General features: G+C 44.5%; 1 protein-coding gene across 2 annotated transcripts in view; it reads left to right on the top strand.

Moving 5' to 3' along the window:
• ADAM19 (ADAM metallopeptidase domain 19) overlaps positions 1-22,259 on the top strand; it is a 30,272-nt gene that overhangs the window by 2,589 nt on the left and 5,424 nt on the right. For both annotated transcript variants that reach the window (XM_019620436.2, XM_010719020.3), the window contains 16 exons: positions 2,229-2,299; positions 9,543-9,621; positions 10,437-10,513; positions 12,399-12,591; positions 12,753-12,818; positions 13,994-14,065; positions 14,902-15,068; positions 15,834-15,918; positions 16,131-16,270; positions 17,830-18,007; positions 18,657-18,746; positions 19,593-19,788; positions 20,064-20,172; positions 20,658-20,862; positions 21,428-21,508; positions 22,110-22,218. In XM_019620436.2, coding sequence (XP_019475981.1) covers positions 2,229-2,299; positions 9,543-9,621; positions 10,437-10,513; positions 12,399-12,591; positions 12,753-12,818; positions 13,994-14,065; positions 14,902-15,068; positions 15,834-15,918; positions 16,131-16,270; positions 17,830-18,007; positions 18,657-18,746; positions 19,593-19,788; positions 20,064-20,172; positions 20,658-20,862; positions 21,428-21,508; positions 22,110-22,218 — 1,918 coding nt within the window. The remainder of the gene's footprint in view (positions 1-2,228; positions 2,300-9,542; positions 9,622-10,436; positions 10,514-12,398; positions 12,592-12,752; positions 12,819-13,993; positions 14,066-14,901; positions 15,069-15,833; positions 15,919-16,130; positions 16,271-17,829; positions 18,008-18,656; positions 18,747-19,592; positions 19,789-20,063; positions 20,173-20,657; positions 20,863-21,427; positions 21,509-22,109; positions 22,219-22,259) is intronic.

Here is a 22,259-nt window from a genome sequence, read left to right on the forward strand (position 1 = left end):
CCAAGCTTACCTACTCCAACCCAGCAGACCCGGCTGCTCAAAGCCCCATGCAGTCTGAGCACTCCCAGGGATGGGGCATCCACAGCTCTTTCAGACCACCTGTGTCTTGTGCCCTGTGTGAGTACAGACCTTTCTCCACTTATCTTATGCTCTCAGTGGTCTATCTGCAGCCGTTCTGAGAACTGCTGGATGTTGGACTTGAATGTCAACCACAAACCAACCACAGTTTCCTAGCATCTGTGCTGCTGATATCATGAAGGTATCAAATTATGACAGGGGAAAATCCAGATAAGGTTGCTTAAACTGTGAACCAGAAAAAGGAAAGCTACAGCATTTTTGTAAAGAAAACTATGGCAGCTCCCTGTAACTGTTGTTATTCTGGGCTTAATGTCCTTTCCATATGATAGGAATTTCTATAACTCCATTGTGCTGTATAAGGAAAAAAGCTGCAATGGCTTTCTCATGCTCTTAATTCTCTAAAAAATGTTCTTGCAACATAGGCTGGAAGTTTTGTTTCTCTCTGTTATTGATAGTGATACAAATACATCTGGACAGCATTTGCCTTTACATAAAGTTGCTGTGTCTCAGGGGTCTTACTTGGTTTGTTTCGAGCAGATTCCTGTTGGCTCCCAAACCCATGTTAGCAAAGCTTATGTACAGCTGGGATAGTTCTGTTACATGGCAATCAATGGACTCTGAAACTGAGTGAAGGAAAGCATTATTAGTAATAATGATGAAGAGACGTTACAGTCACAGAGACACTCAAATCCCCTAGTGAAGGCCAAGGCAACATCTTCTGCAACTGCTTACATCAAAACAGCAGACCCACTCTGTGGTGGACTGAGTGTGTAATTTAGTGAACTAAAACTCAGCCCCTTGGCATTATCCTTTGTTGTATACATTAAGGTATTTACTCGTTTTGCATCACCTGATGGAATGCCCTGGAAACTGAAGGACAGATGGACAAAACCCAGACTATGAGCAGGGAGCTGATGAAAAGAGAAGCTTGTAACCTGGAGCTGACAGAGTGATGCCCAAACATACCTCAGGGCTGACAGCCTTTTAACAGAGCATCCTACTCAGCTTTGCTTTATGTTGCTTTCAGTTGATCTGTTCTGCAGAATCCCCTCTGACACTCAATAAGGAAATACATAGGTTGACTGCCTCTCACTGGTTTTCATAGCTTTTTTTTTTTTTTTGGCACACAATTTAGGTGAATTGAGAAGTCTGTTCTTATCAGACGGCTTATTCATGCATTTCCTTTGAGAGGAAAAGCTCATTCAGAAACCTGAATTCAGCTAGCCCTGCTTTGACAGGGAGGTAAACCATAAAGAAATCCAGAGGCTTCCACATTGGGCTTCTGGCAAACATATTCTATCCTTGACTTATTTAATTAATATTTTTAACACTGCTTTTGCTGTCTGCATTGCTCCTTTCTATCGGCTCTAGTAATGGTGTTAACTCATCCAGCTGTCCTGCATCCTAGCTCAGGGCTGTGCTTTGGGCTATTTGTGGGTTGCAGACTGGGGCTCTGGCTGCTGTGCTTGAACTCTCAGGAAAGCTGCTGCCATGGTTTCTGCAGCCTGGGACTCATACAAGAGCAGCTGTGAAATAATGTCCCCCAGACTCTACTAGGAGTCTGAAGACATCTAAGGGATCCTGTTGCCTGCATCTTACTGGCATTTCTAGGGTGAAAGGAATTTTGTGTAAATCTCTGAAAGAGGCATAATTCCTCTTGTCCTGAAATAGGCTTCTAAAAAAAGCCTTTTTCAGCTGGGACGACAAAGGAAGCTTTGGTGAACTTGCTCATCTGTTCAATGTGTAAACCTCAGGGGCAAACTGAGATGTCCCATGATGCAGTCCTGACCACAGTGTGCCCATGAATGGGCTCAGTGCACACCAAGCACTCCAGCACCAGGACTCACTGCCACATCTGAGCCCATCCCTCCCCGTGGGAGACTGGGGCCACTGGCTCAGATGCAGCACCCTAGCAGCACAGCCGTGCTGCTTACCAGTTCTCTGTTAGTTGGCTGTGCTGTGGGGATGCAGCAGTGCATCTAGTGCCATTGCTTCTCCTCTCCAGCAATGAAGGTTACAGCCTTCCCCTGTGGAAGAAGGCAAGGAGTGCTTTAAGGTCAGCTGCAATATCTAGGGGAACAATTTGTTTTTCTGGATGTGTTCATAGTGGTGATGATTCATGAGTAACAGGCGCTGTCTCTTGCATGCAGCATCCACTCCGAGCTGAAGTTAGGATACAGGCAGAAGGCCAGGAGCTCATCTTGGACTTAGAGAAAAATGGGTAAGTGTGCTTTGCTCTGCAGTTTGACTTCTGCTCACTAAAGCAATGAATAAGGATTACAGTGAAGTCAACAGGAAAACCTCCACCGACTTAACAGGATTTTTATAAAGGCAGGATGAGGAAGTACTTTTTTGGATGTCAAGGTTATCCCAGGTCTGAGTCCTCACTGGTGTTAATCAGACAGTGTTCACTTCAAGAAAGCTGTCAGTAAAAAGCAGACTGTGACCTGGTCTGCAGTCTGGAAACTTACATTTATATCACAATTCTTGCATTAACCGGAAGATGTTGCTGATGCAGAACGCACTATTTACCAAATGACTCACTGTGCCTCTAATGCTGTGATAAGAAGAGATGCTGCTTTTTCTTTCCTAGGACAAATGGTCTGTTTTTATTCCATTAGTGCCCTTCGTGCTGAAATACACTGAAAATATGCTTTTGCATTAACTGAAATGCAGCCTCCTCTTGGGCATGATCCAGCAACCATGTGAAAGTGTAGGGCATGATGTGTAAGGAGTCCAGCGGACACTACAGGAGGGAAAATTAAGTTGAAGGACCCTTGTCTGGAGGCTTTGCCCCATGTCTCTGGATTAGTTTCCAGTGGTGGAACAGCAGTTAGATATTTAGCTGTATAAGCTTGTTTTGTTAAGCAGTACTGTTAGTGTTTTAATTTTACATTGATCTGAAGAGTTATCTATAGAAACACAACCCAGTGTATGTCTGCTAGAACTAGTAGAGGGAATATTTACCTTCAAATAATAACTCTTCCTATATTTTAAATGTGTTGCATGGACATCCAGCTACAGAGCTTAGGGGCTCAGCTTTCCTCCTGAAAGAGTGAAATATCAGAGGATCTCATCTCTGATGGCAGTACGTGAACCTAAATTATATTTGGGGTGTCTTAGAGGAAAACCAGATTTTTCTTGACACTGTGTGCAGCATAGACTGATAGCTGATGCAAGGAATGTGTATCCTACTGGGTGCTTTTGGTAATATAAGCTTTTGGTATAAAAGCTACTGGGAATTTTAGAGCTGCAAAACCTGGACATGTTTCCCATTCAGTTGTACACCTGTGTAGGACTAAACAGAACAAGCCATTAGCTGTCTGTATTTCGGCATCTCTCAGCTGGGAAAATAGAACGATTAAAGAGCAGGCAGCATAAGCACTGCCAGCTTGGTCCTGTGTAAAGCAGGGAAAATATCTGTTGCAGGTGACAGTTTTAGCAGTGAGCTGAACCTGGAGGCAATGAGCCTGCAAGGGCTCTCCCTGGTGATAGGCTGTTGGTCTTAACGTTTGGCACTAACTGCAAAGGTGAATTTCCCTTCTGGCATGGCAGAAGTGGGGTTCCTTCCAGAATTATGTCACTGCGCTGGTGACAAAACAGCCAGGTGCCTGGAGGGAGCAGGGCTGGACTATTTCCAGTGCAAGCAGACTTGCTGCTGGTGTTGGTAAACACGATGATAAGAATAAAGGGCTTCCATTGTGTTTATTTCCTGAGATATATTTTCATTCACTGAGATGTGTATACACAGACTGAAGTGCACACACGCTTCCACTGCAGGATCAATCCCTTTACGAGGACTGCAGAAATAGGGCAAGTGGTTTGGAGCTCTTATATTCTGTGGAGAATACAAATGATTCATGGATAGCAGCACTTCATGTGGGAGACTTTCCAGTTCTCAAGTCCTTGTTCAGGAGATGTGATGGCACCATCCCAAAATGAAGGTCTGTGAGCATGATTAGAAAGGCTCTGAGAGCCGCCGCTTCCCAGACTTGAAGAGGTGCAGAAGTAGTTCAGAGACTCTCAGTCTGAAAGAGAAATGATGAGGCAGAAGAGCATGAAGTGCATGGGAGCCCTGTGGATGCTGTCATCGTTAGCATCTATAGAGCACTTATATGGGAAGTGGAGGAATGTCACTCCTTACTGCAGTCCATGGGGTCCAGCATGGAGCTGCTCCTGGCACCCAGAGATCACACTGGGGTGCTGAGTGATGACAGAACAGGGATTTCTTCCCTAAAGAGTCTGTCAGGCACTCAGGCAATGCAAGAGGAGCTGCCGTTCTCTACTGGGGTCCATCCATTGGAGCAGTTTGAAACCTGGCTGCTCTGGTTTCATGTTCCCTTGGCAGTGAGTGAAACAACTGCAAGGAAGCTACTTGGGACTTTGTGAGTTAAGAAGATCCCCAGAGGTCTGGGTCATTTCACTGACCCCTGTAGAGGGGCTCCAGAAAGCTGGTGGGTTAGGCTGCATGCACACTTGTTAATCAGTCCTTCTGGAGAGATGAAGGCGATCTTGCTTTGGAAAAGTGAGAGAAAAAGCCATATAGATAATTCTTTTGTTTGTGTATGTTGTAGGGACACGGTAGCTTTCAGTGAAACAGGCTGCTGTTTCCAATATGTGGAAGAAATGGTCACATTAAGATTCTGATTTCATATTCAATATAAGAAGGACATGGTGTTCATCTGCAGGGGTGAAACACAGAAATTATTGCATATACTTCTTCAAAACAGCACAAAACTGACTTTTGAAAGACCACCACACCATCTGGATCTGGGCTTCATATATCTAAGAATACAATCATTGCATTAGCAGTTAACATAATGTTGCATTATTTCCTGTTTGGGCACTTATTACAAAGAAGGAACCACACCGCAGTTCTAAGTAGAGGTCACAAAACCATGTCATGTTTCTGAGGAATAACAAAAGTATATTCCCTGAACAATTCACGCTTCTCTTAAGTGAACCAAAGCCACGTCCTGCAGCTGCAGGACTGGAAAGCTCAAAGCTGCACAAACAACAAATATATGGAAAGATGCCTATAAAACAGCTTTAAAGTTGGCTGGGGATTGGGAGCAAAAGAATCTGAGTTGCAAACATTGGATAAGAAGTGGCTTAAAGGCATTTTTTAATAAAAAGCAGCTTTGAGTCAAGCGTGGAGGAGATGCTGAGAGTCTTGAGTGTGTGGTAAAGCTGCCTGGTGTGAACCTTTTCTTCCTGGCCAAGGGATGAGCTGATATTTGTGCAGCAGAAACTTGTGTGAATTTTTTTCTCACCTAAATACCATAGAAATATGGAACACAGCTGTGTGTTGGCTGCTGCTCTCCCACAGCATCCATGGTTGTGGGGGGCAGAGCGTGCGTGGGGCTGGTGGAGATGTGCAGAGTTTGCATGAGGACAGAGCAAAGAAAGCCCAGAGCTCATCTGATCAGTGCTCTGAAGCAATCCAGTGGTTATTTGCTGGATGTGATAAGGAGCAGTATCACTTCCAAGCTCTCCTGGCCCTGTCCAGGTAGCTGATGATTGCTCCAGCCCTGGCTGATGCCCTCAGCAGTCTGGTAATGGCTCTGTATGTCACTTGTGTGTCACTGTTTCCTGCTTGTTCTCATTTCCAGGGCCTCCCTTCCCAACCAAGCGAGGAAAAGGGGAGGCTGCTGCCCATTCCCAAGCAGGAAGGATATCTGAGATTATTTCACTGATGGGCTACACGCTGTCAGTGTCTAATAGGTTTCCTGCATGGGGGGTTAAGGGTTATGTGAGAGAGGGAAGTAGAGTTTATCCTGCTCTGAGGTCTCTTGGAGTCATCAGAAAAAGAGTGGTGGGACGTGGGAAGCCATCACTGCTTTTCAGCCTTCTGATTCTCCTGGGATATTCAGTGATTTCTGTGCAGTGTATGGAGGAAGAGGAAATTGAATCCTTTAACTTTTCTCTCTGATTCACTATCAACTAATTTTCTATTTATTTTATTTCCTTTTTCCTCTCCAGGCACGTTCTATAGCTCCCACTGGGGGTTATGTGGCAAATTTTGCTTAGGTCCTGTAATGTGATTTAAACAGCGAGTATCAGATGATGCAGATGACAAAAGGGATTGAAAGTGCTTAGTAGCTTGTGGTGTTCTCCAAGATCTTGCAAATAGGTAGTTTAGTTCAAGGGCTGGGAATCTACTTATTCCTTCCAAGCTGCTGCTGTTTGCACAATAAACATGATCTCAGATATATCAGCACAGCTCCTGAGGGAGGGAGCTTAAGAGCTCTATGATTTTTCTGGATGAGATTTGCTGACACAAAGAGAAAACTTTGGAGTTCAGTGGTTTAACAGTGCCAGGTTTTGGCTAAATAATTTCAGGGAGGTGAAATCCCTGATTCACCATTAGTGATGGATACAGACAGCAGGCTCTTTGCATTGTCAGGGGTGACATTTTGGAGGTGTTTGTGATGGGGTCACTCTCAGGTTCTCGCAATAAATCCTGACTTGAGGGAATGTTTGAAGGGCTGGGAAGTGAGGAATATAATTCCCTCTCTTACCCTACTTGGATCCTGCTGAAAGGCAATGGAGTGGGACCACAAATCATAGATGGAAATCTAATGTCTCAGCTTTCTTGGGAAAATCAATTCCCTCCACCTCCAGATGCTGGCAGCCAAGCTGGACAGATTTATGGAGATTTATGGTGATTTGAGGAAATGGACAGGGAAAAAAGATGTCAAAAGAATTGGTGTTTCTTATAAGAGCTTCCTGGACCACTTGGCTTTTTTTTTTTCCATATACTGTTTTGGAGAGCACTGGGATGCTGCCTGCTGAGGTGGTTGGGTTCTTCCCCAAACTCTCTGCCATTGCCTCGTGTGAGGTGCCTGGCCTCCCTGGTGCTGTGTATTGGTGTGGTGAAAGGGAGATGCTCTGATCCAGAACATCAGCTGTACATGGCCGTGTGCAGAGCAGGGTTTTGTTTCAAACAATGATATCATTGACAGCCGGGAGTGGGTCCAATGCTGCTCCACGCCAGTCATTAGCAGAAAGTCTCGAGCCATCTGTATGTTATGGCAGCGAGCCACTAGTGCTTCGTTTGACTTCCCTGCTTGGATTGGAGCTGTATCCCAGAGCATTCTGTGGAGCAGATCCTGCCAAGGCACAGGCCCTTCCACCCAGCGTGCTGCACGCCGAGCTGGATCTGGGGCAGTGACTGATGTTGCCAGAGGCCGGTCGCTATGGGGAGGTGCGATGGCTGCCCTGGGGCACCCTGAGAGCTCCAGCAGTCTGTGTGGCTGCAGCTGCCATCACAGCTCTGCTCTGTCTGCTTTCCAAAATCATCTTCTCCTCTGAGTTCATCAATTCCTTGTGCTGATAACCCCTCTAATGACCAACTCCATGCTTTATGATGTGTTCTAGTGGTCTGCCAGCTGTGTGAACATTTGAGGCCTTTACACGATGTTATTTTCATATCCAAGCTTAAGAGGCATTCAGTTTTATCTACAGCTGTTGCAGAGGTGGGCCGTATGACAGGAAAGAAATACCTAATCATGCTGCATTTTTCTATACCTTTTTCCTCCATCAAGGATCTAAGTTCTGTGCTCCTATGAAAGCAGTGAGTTGGGTCTGTCAGCATTTGCACAGCTGAGCTTCCCTGGAAACCTGGCAGTGACTGTCCCAGAATGATAATAGATAAAGGCCACTGCTAAGGTTTGGGGTGACAACATCTCACTGATCTCTCCTGTTTACCCAACTTATACATATGAAGAAGAGGAATGAGCTGGACTGGTGCGCTATGAGATGTGAAGGATTCTTTTCTATTTGTTTATGCTTTGGTGGTAAATTTGATGCTCTTTGAGGAAGTGAGCTGGGCTGGGAGTGGACTTTCACAGGCTGTGAGGTTTAGTCGACCCCTGGGGGTATTGCAAGATGTCCTTTTGTCTTTCCTCTTTCCTCACCGCCCTCCTCTCTGCAATGCCCTGCTGTGCTGGAGCCACAGGGCTCTCCTGTTACAGCAGGGAAAGGCCTTCAGAACATAAGATGGCACTAATCAGCTGGAGGAGCCACATTCCCAGCACAGCAAATAAATACCTCTAAAAATGCAAGCATCCCCCCATGCGTCTGAGATTGAAGGTAGGAAGAGATGTGCACATGGTGTGTGCTGTATGCCTTTATTCCATGCCCAAAAAAGCCTGGTGCTGAGCAGGAGGTGGAGGGATAGATAAGTTGTGGCCACCAAGATTCAAAGCATGGGGGAATTTTATGGTGCTGGAAAAGAGAAAAACTAGCTATTCAAAGTGCATGCTTTCCATGAATAAAGGAGCAGGAGGCAAACACAGGCATGCTTGTTTGGGATTTAAACAAGTAGGCTGTGCAAGCCCCAGCTACTGGAAATCTACAGGCTGGTGTCTAATTCTGGCTGTAGCAGCACAAAGCAGATTCACATTGGTTTCATGTCTGCTCTGAAGATGACAGTCTCTTACAGAGACCAGATACCTGCCAGAACTCATTGCTCAAGGCAATTTCCTGCCAGTTAATGCAATCTGTTGATTAAACATTTGTTTCTTGCAGCCTCATGCTGAGCAAGCTACTGCAGTCAGGGAGATGAAGGGAGGTCTTTTTTGTGGGATGGCACTTCTGGGCTTATCTTCAGTTTACAGATTGAGATAGCTGGAAAGCAGCGATTCAGCCTTCTGGATCACTGACAAGATCTAGTGATGGGAATTAGCACATCAGAAAGAAACAAAATGAGCCTTCCTGGGCTACAGTGGCCTTTGGAAGTGGAGGTAAAAGCTGTTGAATTCTTGACACTAAATGCTGTTGAGTAAAATGGTGGCATATGGATCTGTTTGACACAAGGCTGCTGAGCAAGTGTGCTGGATAGATGGGGCACGCTGTAGGGTTTTCTCCAGTTTTTTTGGTAAATGAGGCTATTGTTTAAAGGAAAGGAAAAAGTTTTAAAGCTGTGTTATATTGCTGCTGAGATAGACACAGGATGTGACCTTCTTGCTTTGGCCCAGATTTTGACTTACTGTACTTTTTTACATCACTGTTTAGAAAATGCAGATGTTTAAAAAAAAGAGGGAAGGCTGTTTCCTCTGGAATCAAGTCAAAATACTTACTATTCAGGCATAGGAGCGCCTTTTATAGGCTTTTGGCTTGATCTTGGGCTGAAGACAGGGACAATATTGTCTGTACAAGGATGACATGATCAAATTTAAATGGGGGAATCAGCAGTTTCCTAGGACAAAGATGTGAACTGGCCTCCAGGCAGAAGTTGCAACAAGAAGCAGATTGGTTTATAACTGTGTTCAGATTTGGGCACTGAGGAGTCAGTCTGAGACACACACCAATGCCCAGATGTGTCCTGAGCTGGCCTTCAGTGTGCTTAACCTAATTCCATTACACGTGGGCATAACTTAGCAGCACAAAGGAAACTACACAGTGCCTTGTATCATTAAGGGACTTTTTTTTTTTTTCTCCTTTTCCTCCTGTAACTGCAGAGACCTGTTTGCACCAGGCTACACTGAGACTCACTACAGCCAGACAGGACAAGCACGGACCATCCCTCTGGCCCACACTGTGAGTGCTGACACCTGCAGCTGAAGGGGAGGGTGGTCTGGCTTTCTGACCTGGGGTGTTCCAGCAAGAAAGCATCTCCATCATCAAAAATTGGTAAAAACACCTTCATGTATTGCCTGTACTCTGGTGTGAGAGCCAAGGTCAGCCCCCAGGATTGTTTCCCTCTCTGGGTGCTGGGGATTAATTCATTCCTCCTGCTGCTCATCCCCTTGCTTTTAATTCTCCCACTAGGTGCTTCATGCTGGGAAGAACCCAGCCTAAGTTGGCTCTGCTTGAGTAACAACCCCATGAATTACTGCTCTCACGCAGCCTTTGGCTGATTTACCAGCAGTGAGCACACAGTGGCACAAAGATGTGCATTGGTTAAGACATAAAAAATAAAAGACAAAATCCCTATGAGATCATTTTTATTGCTGCTGCCCCAGGGCAAGGGGGAGGGCCATGGTAAATACATTGGCATTCATGCCCCAACTCTTCTGGTCCCTACTAGAGACTGCCTTTGTTCTGCAGATGAGGACTTGCTGCTGCCCATGTTGTCACACATCTTTGTGTAGGGGACACATCTTTGAGGGCCTGACCCAGGGCCAGCTGCCACCAGAAGGCAGCTCCACTTACCAGCAGCACCGGGTCAGGCTTCCTGCTGCAGCTATTCGAGGTGCATCCTTGGGGATTTAATTGAGATAGATGCCACGTGCAGCAGAAAGAAAGCAATTACAGGAGTATTGGCTGTACTCAGCTGGGACTTATTGATATCTTAATGTAATGCATGTCAACCATGAATTGGATTGCCAACCCTTTGCCCCTCTGCCTTGCAGGAGCACTGCTTTTACCAGGGAGTGGTGCGGGGCAGAAAGCACTCCAGCGTGACGCTCAGTTCATGCCAAGGGCTGCGGTAAGTGCTGGGGCAGATCTGCTCCCCAGGGTCTTTCTGGTCAGATGGGCCTGTTCTTAAATTCCACCCCACCAGAAGTCCTGCGTGTCAGAGGAAAAGCTGAAATCTGGGGAACACTGATGACCATAGCTTCCTATACAGCTCCCTCTGCACAGGCAACATTAATCCATACATCGAATAACTCCAACATGGGATACCCCTTCCATTAAGTGACCTAGGACTGTGTCCCTTATGGAGGCAGGGACAGGGCTTGCCATGCTGCAGAATCCAGTTACTTCTCCCAGCTGGATGGTTTTCATGTTTTGGGGCAGCCTTCAGATCTGAGTTTCCTCCCATCAGCCCCATTTCCTCTCCTTGCTCCCTGCTTTCTCCCTGGGTGGTGCAGGGTTGTGTTATGCCTCTAAAACCTTGGCTGTGGTAGTAATGGAGTCTCTGGCAGAAAAAGGCAGTCTGTATGTGTTCATTTACACCAGCTTGGGGTCTGTTTCCTAAATACCACGTGCACTTTATTGATATTAGCGGTCATCTGCCCTCGAGAGCTGTGGGACTTGGCCCAGCCAGGAAATAGCCCTTGCCAAAGCAAATCCCAGAAATCTTAAGTGGATTTACAGCAGGCCAGAGAGCCCACGGAGATAAACAAGGCAGTGCAGCCACCTGTGGTCTGCAATAAATAATAGAAAATCAGTCACAGGTGTGTTCTTCTGCCAGCCTGCATGTTTCCCAGCTCTCCCCTCCTAGATCAAGGAACACAGCTGTCTGAGTGCATGTACAGCTTTCTGCACCCATCAGGCCACTATCTGGGGGTGTTAGGTGCTCTGAAGCCCCCCCAGATCCAGCACAGAATCTGTCCCTGTGCAGGAGACGTGACAGCATCCCGGCATGAGGGGTTATTATTCTGAATGCATACTACTGTGATTTCAGAGGGGCTCCGAGTTGATTTGTGGCTTAGGTTTTTTGGGAGCAACTGGAGGAAAAATGGGACAAAGGATTAACAACAGCTCCCTGCTTTCCTTGAAGCCATGTGGCTGCACTCACTCCTGTAGCCGTGGGATGGAAAAAAACAGGCATATGAGCTGTGCCCCTGGGAAAGCACTTTGAATATGATCCTGGCTCACAAGGAAAGCACTTTGCAAGATCACATGTATTATTTATTACTCCTTTTGTAACGCTTTTTGTCAGGCACTCTCTCCTTTGAGGGTGAAGCAGGGTTTCTTTGCAAAGGGGTGCTGTGTGGGGTGGTGGCATGGGATGGGGTAGGCAGCTGGAGAGGGTAGGGCTATGTAAAGACATGGGCTATTTGGGGGACTTGTGGTGCCCAAAAATGGCATTTGCTGTAAGGGAAAAAACAAAACTAGATTATTAATTGTTAAATGGAACAAAATGGGAGAATGTCTGTGTTGTTGTGGCACCCATTACTTATCCACGTCAGTGCTTTTTTTCTTTTCTTACACAATAAAACAGAGAGGGAAATGAAAGGGAGACAAGAGGAAAATCTGCAAAATGAAGGAGACAAAAATGCTGTTTTTCCTACTGACAAAAAGCTCCATGTTTTTTATGCCAGTTTTGTTGCAGACAATTTTTTTTGATCCACTGAAGGAAAAGCTATACTTTAAAAAAATAATAATAATACAAAAATCGGGCCTTGTCGCAGCACGTGCACCAATAACCCTTTAATTATGATTGTGAGCTCCCATTTGAACAGATTATGTGAAAACCAATGGATCACTACCTTCTGAACTCAAAATATTCCCATCCTTCTGAGTAAGAGACCAGCCTGGCATGGAGAAGTGCCTCACCAGGGCCAGCCAGGAATGCAGCAGCAGGATTTGACTCTATTTGCTGCAGTAGTAACTGGGTTTCCTTCTCACTGCTTCCATTCCAACAGAGGCCTCATCGTACTGAGAAGCAATTGCAGCTATATCTTGGAGCCTCTTCCTGACAACCCAGACCAGCACCGGATCTACAGGCTGGATGATCTGAGGATGCCAGCAGGAGCCTGTGGCCACCAGGACTCCATGGCCATAGCCAGGAATTGGCTTGGGGACTTTGCAGCTGGGGTGAAATTCCCCAACCACAGGGTGAGGAGGGCTTCGAGCATCTCCCAGCTCACTGTTGTAACTCAGTCACACCTTGAGGTGTGATGGGGTGGGGTGAATGGCTGGTGAAAAATAGCCTGTAAGGATGTTTTATAAGAGTTTCTTGGGGAATGTTGGGGAAATAACTTGTATTGCTGCTGCAGGTGAGGCGGGAAGCTCTGCAGGCTACGAAGTATGTGGAGCTGCTGCTTGTGGCTGACTATGCAGAGGTAAGGAAGGGATTCCTGTGCCCATCACTTCTGTCCCCTCTGCTGCCTCCATTGGCCTGCCTTGACCAGCACAGAGATACAGGCTGTGACAGGGATGAAGGAGTGGGATTGGGACAGTTCTTGTCTCGCAGGGTACCAGTGATCCAGGGCAGAAAGATCCCACATCTCTGTGGACATTTGGGAACTCCTTCACAATCCCTCATTGAGGATAGGAGGGATGGCCTTCAGCCTTGGGTCACCTGGGAGTTTCCAGGAGAGATGTGCATCTATATTTCATCTCTAGGGAAGATAACTAAGATTATCATCTGCTTTGAGATCTTGGCATGTATATAAAGAAATAATAATGACATTTTCAGGGCTCCAGATGATGGAATAGGGCTGGAAGAGGCCCAGTGAATTCAACAGTCCCTCCCTGTCTCCTGAGTGGATTGCATGCCAGACGTACTTACCGACAGTACAAATCTCACAAAGGAACATTGGTCATTTAATCTCCAGCACAGACTGGACTCAGGCTGATCCTACTCTTAATTTACAGCTTGAAGCTCCAGCACTGAAAGCCATGTAGTGCTCTGTGCTACAATTTATTCTGAACAAAAATGGAGACAAAATCTGTTTTGATCTCCTGTATTAGACAGCAGGATGATAGGGAGACTGAGAGAATATGTTACACCCAGGAACTGCCATATGTTGTTCACCATTTCGTTAGATGAGCTGCAGTAAACACCCTTGCAGTGTAGCTACACTTCACTGCCTTCCCTTGCTAGGAGAAAAATCCCAGCTTTTGCAGTCTGTTTAATAGAAACCTAAATATTTTGCAACTTTAAATCCTTGAATCAAAACACTTTTTGCAAATTAACTTATTTTCAGGTAGTTTAATAGGCAAATTTGTTCTTTTTGGTTGTTACCATATATTGTACCTGACAAATTTCCTGTTATTTGCATTTGGATTGCTCCACTAAGTTCCTACCACCCCTGGAAAGCTATCCCTGCAGTGGGATGCCAGGGGTGAATTCTGAATATACACCTACAGGTGGGCTTACAGCCAAATGTACAGCAAAGAAAGGCTTTTGAGCATCAGTTGGTAGTTACCCTCTTATTCCCACATGCTTAAACACATTTCAGCTCTTTCTAGTCATCATTGTGGCACCTGACATGGACATGTTTGTTTTGTTCAGGTTCAGAAACATCATTTCAACATTGAAGCAACAAGGCTTAAATTAGTGGAGGCTGCTAATTACGTGGATAAGGTGAGATCTGGTGTGCATGAACTTGGGGGAATCAAAGCCCATATTGTGCATTACGAGAATTAATTATGAGGGGGAATATTATCTTCTTGGGAGATAGAATAATGCTTTGGCAGCACTCCCCAGTGACTCAGAGAGAGATCATTTTTCAAGTAATTCTCTTGTTGGACACCAGGGGTGGGGTGAGGAGATCTCCATTCCTTACTTTGGAATCAGCATGAGCATCTCTGTATTTTAATGCATCTCTGTATTAACTGTGTTATCTAACTACAGCTGTTGACAAGGAGCTAAGTTCGCTTCTTTCTCTTCAGCTCTCTTTGAATTGTAGAAAGCCTCACAAATAGAGCAGGAAGGAGCCTTCAGAGCTCATCTTTGCAGTGGTACCCAGTGCTGTTGAAGTAAACATCACAGCTTTTCAGATCTCCCTTCAACTCCTTCCTCCTCCCCCTTCCTACCCTGCCCAGGAAGACTTGTCCTATTTGTTCTTGACGTGGGCAGCAGATTATTTCCTTCCTTTTTTCAGGGATTTTGACATATCTCAAGATTAACACGATGTCAGTCTCCAGTCTTTGTGTTTTTCTAGATTATATCTCTGTCATTCATTAAAAAATGAATGTTCACATCTCTAGTCCAATCCAGTTTAGTTTAGTGGGTGGTGCACTTTTTTCTTTGCAGAGCCATGCTGCTAAGTTATGATGCATTTCCAGAGAGGACATCATCATCTCTGGACGTGTGTTTCTTTAGTAGTATTTATCAGTGCTTACACAGAGGTCTAAAATGCAATAAAATAAATCAGTAATGCTCATTTTATTTTCTCTTTTCCCTCCTATACCTATCAGTTTTACAGGTCCCTGAATATCCGGATTGCCTTGGTGGGGCTGGAGATCTGGAGTAATGGGAACAAATGTGATTGCACTGAGAATCCTTACTCCACCCTGAAGTCCTTCCTGGCCTGGAGCAGCAAGGAGCGGGTGTACAGAAAGCATGATAATGCCCAACTAATCACGTAGGTTTATTTCACCTGAAATGAGCTGTTTCTGAAAGTGTGTTGAGTGGGTGGGAAATCAATATTTAAGGTTATTATTTTTTTTTCTAAGATTCAGAATGGAAAATTTAATGCTCAACTAGCATTAAGCTTTGGCACCCAGAGCAATTTCAAGAAAATCTGAACCATAAACAAGATCTGTAAGCACTTTGTAGAAGGTGTCCATCCCTACTTCACCCTGCTGAGATACAGGGAACACAGTGGTAGGAGCTGGCTGGGGATCTTACCTCACCCTGCTGATCTCATTACAGACAGCAGTAGCTATGGCCAGCAATTCAAATGCCATTAGAAGAAAAGTCTGCAGCAACTCTCAGACCTCCCTGCCTCTCCCATGGTAATTTATCATTCAGAAAATAGTGCCAAATCGAGCAGCAGGCTTAAGGTAAATTAAATATTCCCAACCAGTACCAAACTAAGAATCCAGAAATATTATTTTCTGTACTTACTGCAAAGCTCAATAGAGGAAACTTTCTTCCACTAAATAATTATAGGAAAAAAAAAAAGATTGGCTAATTGGTCCATAAAGCAAACCATCAGTCCATGAAAATTAGGTCCTAAGGCTTTGTAGCTCTATTGTAATGTTCTGTGCTTGAAGGTGGTACTAAAGAAAATATGTTCAACTGACATGTACATTGTACAGAGCTTGCGGCTGCAGGATGCTTTTTTTCTCTGCCTCACCTTCAAGTGTCTCGGTGCCATTTTGTGGTCTTTCTGGGTTGATTTTAGGGGTGTGCCCTTCCAAGGTACCACAGTAGGTTTGGCTCCTGTGATGTCCATGTGCTCAGATCTCCAGTCAGGAGGAGTAAACATGGTAAGTTATTGCTAATGCCTGTTACGATGTTTCTTGTCAATAGTAAATACATACAATAGATACTTCCTAAAGTCCAGGAAGAAATAGGCAGCAATACCCTCAGTAGATGTCTTCCATACATAACAGTGAGAAGTGCCACTCACCCCATTGATCCAGAGGTGCAAGGAACAGGCACAGGTGACATGCTGACCTTCCTCTTTGATCTTGCACAGGACCACTCTGATAATGCCATTGGTGTTGCTGCTACTATTGCCCATGAGATGGGCCACAATTTTGGCATGAATCATGACTCATCTGGCTGTTGTACCACCCGTGCAGAGGAAGGAGGCTGCATCATGGCTTCTGCCACTGGGTGAGTCCCATGGCCTTGCTGGGAAATGCAGAGTTTGGTGAGAGCTAAAAATTCAGAGTGAAGTGGACCTGTATAGCCAGTGTGTTTATAGAGATAATACTGCTGAGCAAACACTAGTTCATGTGTCAGTTGTAATTTGCAAAATTACCATTGAATTTATTCCTGTATGAGGTTGGGCTTAAGTATTGGAGCAGCATGTGGAGCTCCACGCTGCAGAGGCAAATTTTCCTATCTTCTGTCCTAAGAGATGGTCTCAGGGCCTCTCTTATCCCTTATCTCTGAGTTTGTGCTTCCCACCATGTCCTACCAAATGATCTATCACCACAAAGCACATTCAGTACACTTACACACACACATCCTTCTCCACAACCCGAGCTGGCTATTGCCAGCAAGCACAGAGAAATGAGGGGTGACCAGAACATGTTGGGGTGTGTGTCACCATGGTGTTTCATTTATGTGCTGCACAGAAAATACAAAGATAGTTGATAGGTTTTTTTAAAGCATCTTCCAGAAAAGTTAATTTTGTCTTTTATAACACGATGAAGAAAAGAAATACGATTCCTTCAGGAGAGAACTGATCTTATTAAAAGGCACAGTGACAGGGTTATACTTCTAACTCAGGAGACATGAAAACAGATCCATTGCTTCTTGTCATCAGCATACGGCTTGGTTTCAGTGAGCCATGGAAAGCCATTGAAAGGGAAGGAATAGATCTTCTTTGGAGAAAAGGGAAGTGGGTCATTTTGGAAACCCACAGGAATTCCAGAGCTCATTCTGGATGAGGAACCAAAACAGTTTCTGTATTTCAGTCACGTAAAATGCTAGCCAAAGCCATTCGCTTAAAGCCATGTTCCTTATTTCCCCAAGTCTTCCTCTTTGGCAGTTCTAAACAAATTGTCTCAATTAAATACCTTTTTTATGTGAGCTATTTCCTCCAAATATGGAAAAATGTTCAGATGAACATTGAAAACACGCTGGTATACAGGAGCTATTCAATGCAGCACATATGCATACATGCATGTTCATGAATAGAGTGCATAGATTCAAGCACAGTTGCAAAGAATATTCATAATCCATGTAAGAGAACATATTCAAGTCCTTTGCAATGAGCAGTGGAAACAAAAAAGGAAACATTATTTTCAGCAGCTAATTTCATGAGTGGTTATTTATGGTCCAAGTGCTGATTCTCAAACTTTTTAGAGCAGAGGTGAGACACAGCTTCAGTGCTGAGCAGGTAAGGACTGCTGTCCTTGTCAGCAAGGACCAGGTGAAGTCTAACTCAACACACTTTTTTTTTTTCCCCAGGAAAGTTTGTTTTTAAAGGCCATTCCATTACTACATTGTCTTGCGGTGCAATCTCACCTCATTTCCAAATGAAACCCAAGTGGATCTCAATTTGAACAGGCACACAAAACCACCATCCACTTTTATACAGTTTCATAGATTTAAGAGGAGTGGTGTTTTCTGGCACTGTTAGGACTGGTATGTGATCACTTTTGGTGCTCTGAACCATTGTCTGGATTTGTCATGATGTTTTTCTGCACTGTGTTCATATTCAGGCACCCATTCCCCAGGGTGTTCAACCAGTGCAACAGGAGAGAGCTGGAGAAGTATTTGCACTCAGGTGGAGGGATGTGCCTTTCCAACATGCCAGATACCAAGAGAATGTATGGAGGGAGGAAATGTGGAAATGGCTACTTGGAAGAAGGGGAGGAGTGTGACTGTGGAGAGGTGGAGGTAACAATTGTTCTCATTTACCTGTTTGGGTTTTAGTTGAGACACAATTATATACTTTACAAATACAATTATGTGATATGTAAACAGCTTTTGTTTGTGCAGGAGATAAGCTTTTCTGCCGTGTATGTAAATGTATATGCAATGTAAATCAAGACAGTAAAGTATTGTATCTAAATTTATATTGCACAGCATAATGTATCCTGGAACTCAGGGGTGGTACAATCCGTGAGCTGATGGAAAGTTCATTTAAGAAAAAAAAAAAAAAGTAGATCTTACACATCACATCTTCATGCATGTAGGTAAAGTGCACTTCACTTACAGCTCCATTCTCTGCAAAGATGGGCTTCTCACTTCTCATAGAATTGCAGCTTGCCTCTATATCTATACTTTGACTAGTAAGTCAAAGGGGAGCTGAAACGATCTCAGCCTTTAGTACCAATCCATCCAGCAGAGAACATTAATATGCAGCAGTATAATCCAGCAAATGCTGAGTTTCAAGAATATACTGTGGAAGAAAGGCTGATCCTCTGAATATTATTTATCTTGTGTGAGAACAGGTTAGTGTCACCATCATGCTTTGATGCTTTGATGAATTCTTGTCCTGAACTTGCCTTGTAAACAAACCATGCTGCATCCTGCTTCTTTCCAGGAATGCAACAATCCCTGCTGCAACGCCAACAACTGCTCCCTGAAGCTGGGTGCTCAGTGTGCCCACGGCAGCTGCTGTCACGAGTGCAAGGTGGGCTTGTTGAATTTTCCTAAAATCTTTGCATGCATTTGCACAGTGGTGTGTGTAGATCTGGTCTGTAGTCCCACGGCTGTAAATGAGCAGGACAGGGCAGGCATAGGGGATCATACAGTGCTTCTGTATCACTGGAGCTTGTGAAAAACAGTTTTTGATTTAGGAGCCAAAGACCTTAAGGTTTGACCTCAGATTCTCTAGAATGAACATAGGCAAATATTTCTCTTTGGTTTATTTAATGTTTGCATCTGTATTGCATGCTTTTAGTGACCTATCTTAAGCAGGTGAAAAAAAAATTTCCAGGAATCTATTTGGACTCCAACTCCTTTCACAAGAGACTTAAATAAACCTCCTAGATGTAATTGTGTACGTCTTTCCATCTGTGTGCATGGTAAACTCATAGCAGCTGGAGACAGAAGTTGCATGTTAGGAAAATGTCTCCAGCAGTGATGACAGACACTGAAACACACTTCCCAAACAGGGAGGATTTTTAGAATAGATTACATAAACATGTCAGAAATGGTTTAGGTGAATGAGATTCTACCCCTGTGTAGAGAGGTGGATTGATGTCCTTTTGAGATCTGACAGCCTCATTTTCTCTGCATGCTCTCGTCCTTACCTGGGAAAGAGATATGGTCACTAATTTAATTGTACACAGCTTACTCAGTTAATGAAGTTAGAGTTATTTGGATCACTGCAGACCTCAGAAAACCTAACACAAGGTGGATGAAGGGATGAATACAGTGGGATTTTTTTTTTTTAATCTACAAAGACATTGTGCAGACATGAAATCATCAATAAGCCAAGCCATAATTCCATTTTTCCCCCTTTGTATCATTTTAGCTGATGTCTCCAGGAACTCTCTGCAGGGAAAAGTCAGGACTATGTGACCTCCCAGAGTACTGCACTGGGCAGTCACCGTTCTGCCCCTCCAACTCCTACCAAATTGATGGGACTTCCTGTGAAGGAGGAAAGGCATATTGCTATAATGGCATGTGTCTCACATACAAAGACCAGTGCTTGCAGCTGTGGGGGCCAGGTAAGGACACAACTTGCAGTGTATTGTTCTGGGAACATATAATATTATACAGTATCTTGCTGTTATTCACTTTGTGTATGGCAGTAGTACCTTACATGTATATTCTCAGTGACAAAGCCTGAGGAGCATTTTCTCCTGCCTTACTCACTTGGAGGAGGGAGCACAAATTTCCCATGCTCAAACCATGTCAGATAAATGACAAGGGAGTGGTTGGCACAGGGTGAGGTGGCTGCCAGGTCCCACAGGAATCAGCCACGTGAGTCTCTCTCATGCAGGAGCATGGCCAGCACCAGACACCTGCTTTGAGAAAGTCAATGCTGCTGGAGATGTCTACGGGAACTGTGGGAAGGACGTCTATGGCAACTACAGGAAGTGTGAGAAAAGGTAGAAAGCGTGGCAGCTGGGAGTTGCTGTCTGGAGAAGATGTTTTTATATGTTACAGAATTATGGGCCAGTAGACTAAAATGAGCTATGCTTTGGTTTCCATCCCTCTCTCGCACCTGGGAAACCAGCTGCTTCCTACTAGGATGGACTGAAAGCATTAACTTGAGCATTTTTCCCTACCTTTTGTATTTAAAAAAGCTAGCTGATACTTTTTCAAGACACAGAAAAGAAGGATTTTCAATTCTTTAAGCTGAAATGTGGCTTTCTAACATGCTCTGTGATTTTGCTGAGGCTGGCCTACCTCCAGAGACAGTGGGTAGATACCATCAGCACCCATCAAACAATAGTGCTTGAGCTGGCTTTTGGAAGGTGCTTGCTTTTTTACTATTGAGCAATGCCTCACACTTTAATTCACATGCAAAGCTGAAGCCTGCAAAACATTCATCTAACCAGAAATAATCACTTAGCTTTTCCTTTGAAATCAGAGATGCTAAATGTGGGAAGATCCAGTGCCAGAGCTCTGCTTCCAAACCTGTGCTGCCCAATGCCGTGCCCATAGACACAACTATCTCCCTGCAGAGGACGAAGGTGAGATGCCGAGGGACCCACGTGTACAGATTTGAGAATGAAGAAAAGGAGATGCTGGACCCTGCCTTGGTGTTGACAGGAACAAAATGTGGCAGCCATCATGTAGGTACAGTTCCTGCTTGCAATGGTTTGTGTCATTTCACAGTATCACCTTCCCATGTGGAAAGTGCTTTGTGATTATTAAGGTGCTCATTTTTTTGTTGTCTGATGTCTTTCCAGGGGATTTTTATGTTTGTCAGAAATTAATTTCTTCTTATTATTATTAATTTATTATTATTATTATTAATTTCTTCTTATTATTATTAATTTCTTATTATTCTTATTAATTAGCTCGCTTCTCAGGAGTTTCTGAGTAGTGGAAGAATATATACCAAAGGTCAAACCTTAAGGCTTCCCTAGATGAAGCCTGAGGCCAAAGTAAAATCTAGAGGTTGCTAGCTGGCTGAGATTGTTTTAGAAGTGAGACACACAATTAGAAATCAGGACATTCAGCAGCTTCACAGGTTTGGCCACATCTGTGTCGCAAATTACTGGCTTCTGAGCTCCTATACCTCCCTCTGATATGTGTTAGCTGGGTTATAGGCTAGTGGTTGAAAGTTTTCTTAGGCAGTCATTTGGTGTGTAACTTGATGAGCTTATATTGAGTTTTGGGATTCTTTCTCTGCAGGTTTGCTTTGAGGGACGCTGTCAGAACACATCCGTCATCTTTGAGTCTGAAAGCTGTAGTGAGAAGTGCAATGGCAATGGGGTGGGTGCCTCCTTTTTGTCTCTGTTCCAGCCTGAAGCAGGATGGGCTGCCATTCATCCGTGGATGGTTGTTTGGCTCAGTTCTGATACCATCCCTAGGTTTGATCTGTCCTTCTGCTCCTTTCCTTTATATTAGTTTACACCTATATTTCATGATTGCATTTTCTGGTCTAATCTTCAGGGTCCAGTTTAGATTTAATTAAAAAAAAAAGAGGAAAAAAAAATCAGGCTTAGGGAAAAGCATAGTAAAAAGTCTTATTTGGACTTTATTCCAAACTTTGCTCTGCTGTTCCCCCACAGAATGGAAAGAAAAGGCTGTTGAGAAAATTTTAGAGCTTTTGCTAGTGTTTCTAGCACAAAACATCATCACCTCTCCATCCCATTGGTCCATTTAGGCAAGGAAGTGGTAAACATGCAGCAGTGTGTGCCTTGAGTAGCTCAGGAGGCCCCAGGATGTGCCTGACAAAGAGCAGGACTCACCCCACCGTCACTCCCAGTCTGCTCCCTCTTATATGGTCCTCAAGGTTATAGGAAGCAAATAGCAGTTGTTGCACAGAATCAATTTAAACACTGCACTGAGTCTCTGGGTATTCCTGCTGCAGGTCTGCAACAACAACAAGAACTGCCACTGCAACCCAGGATGGGCCCCCCCATTTTGCAACAAGCGTGGGGGGGGAGGAAGCTTGGACAGTGGCCCTCTATCACCAGAAGGTGAGTGGGACTAAGACTGTGGTGGCAATTCAGAAAGATTT

Source organism: Meleagris gallopavo, chromosome 15 (genome assembly GCF_000146605.3).
Source record: "Meleagris gallopavo isolate NT-WF06-2002-E0010 breed Aviagen turkey brand Nicholas breeding stock chromosome 15, Turkey_5.1, whole genome shotgun sequence".
In the NCBI taxonomy this organism is placed as follows: Eukaryota; Metazoa; Chordata; class Aves; order Galliformes; family Phasianidae; genus Meleagris; species Meleagris gallopavo.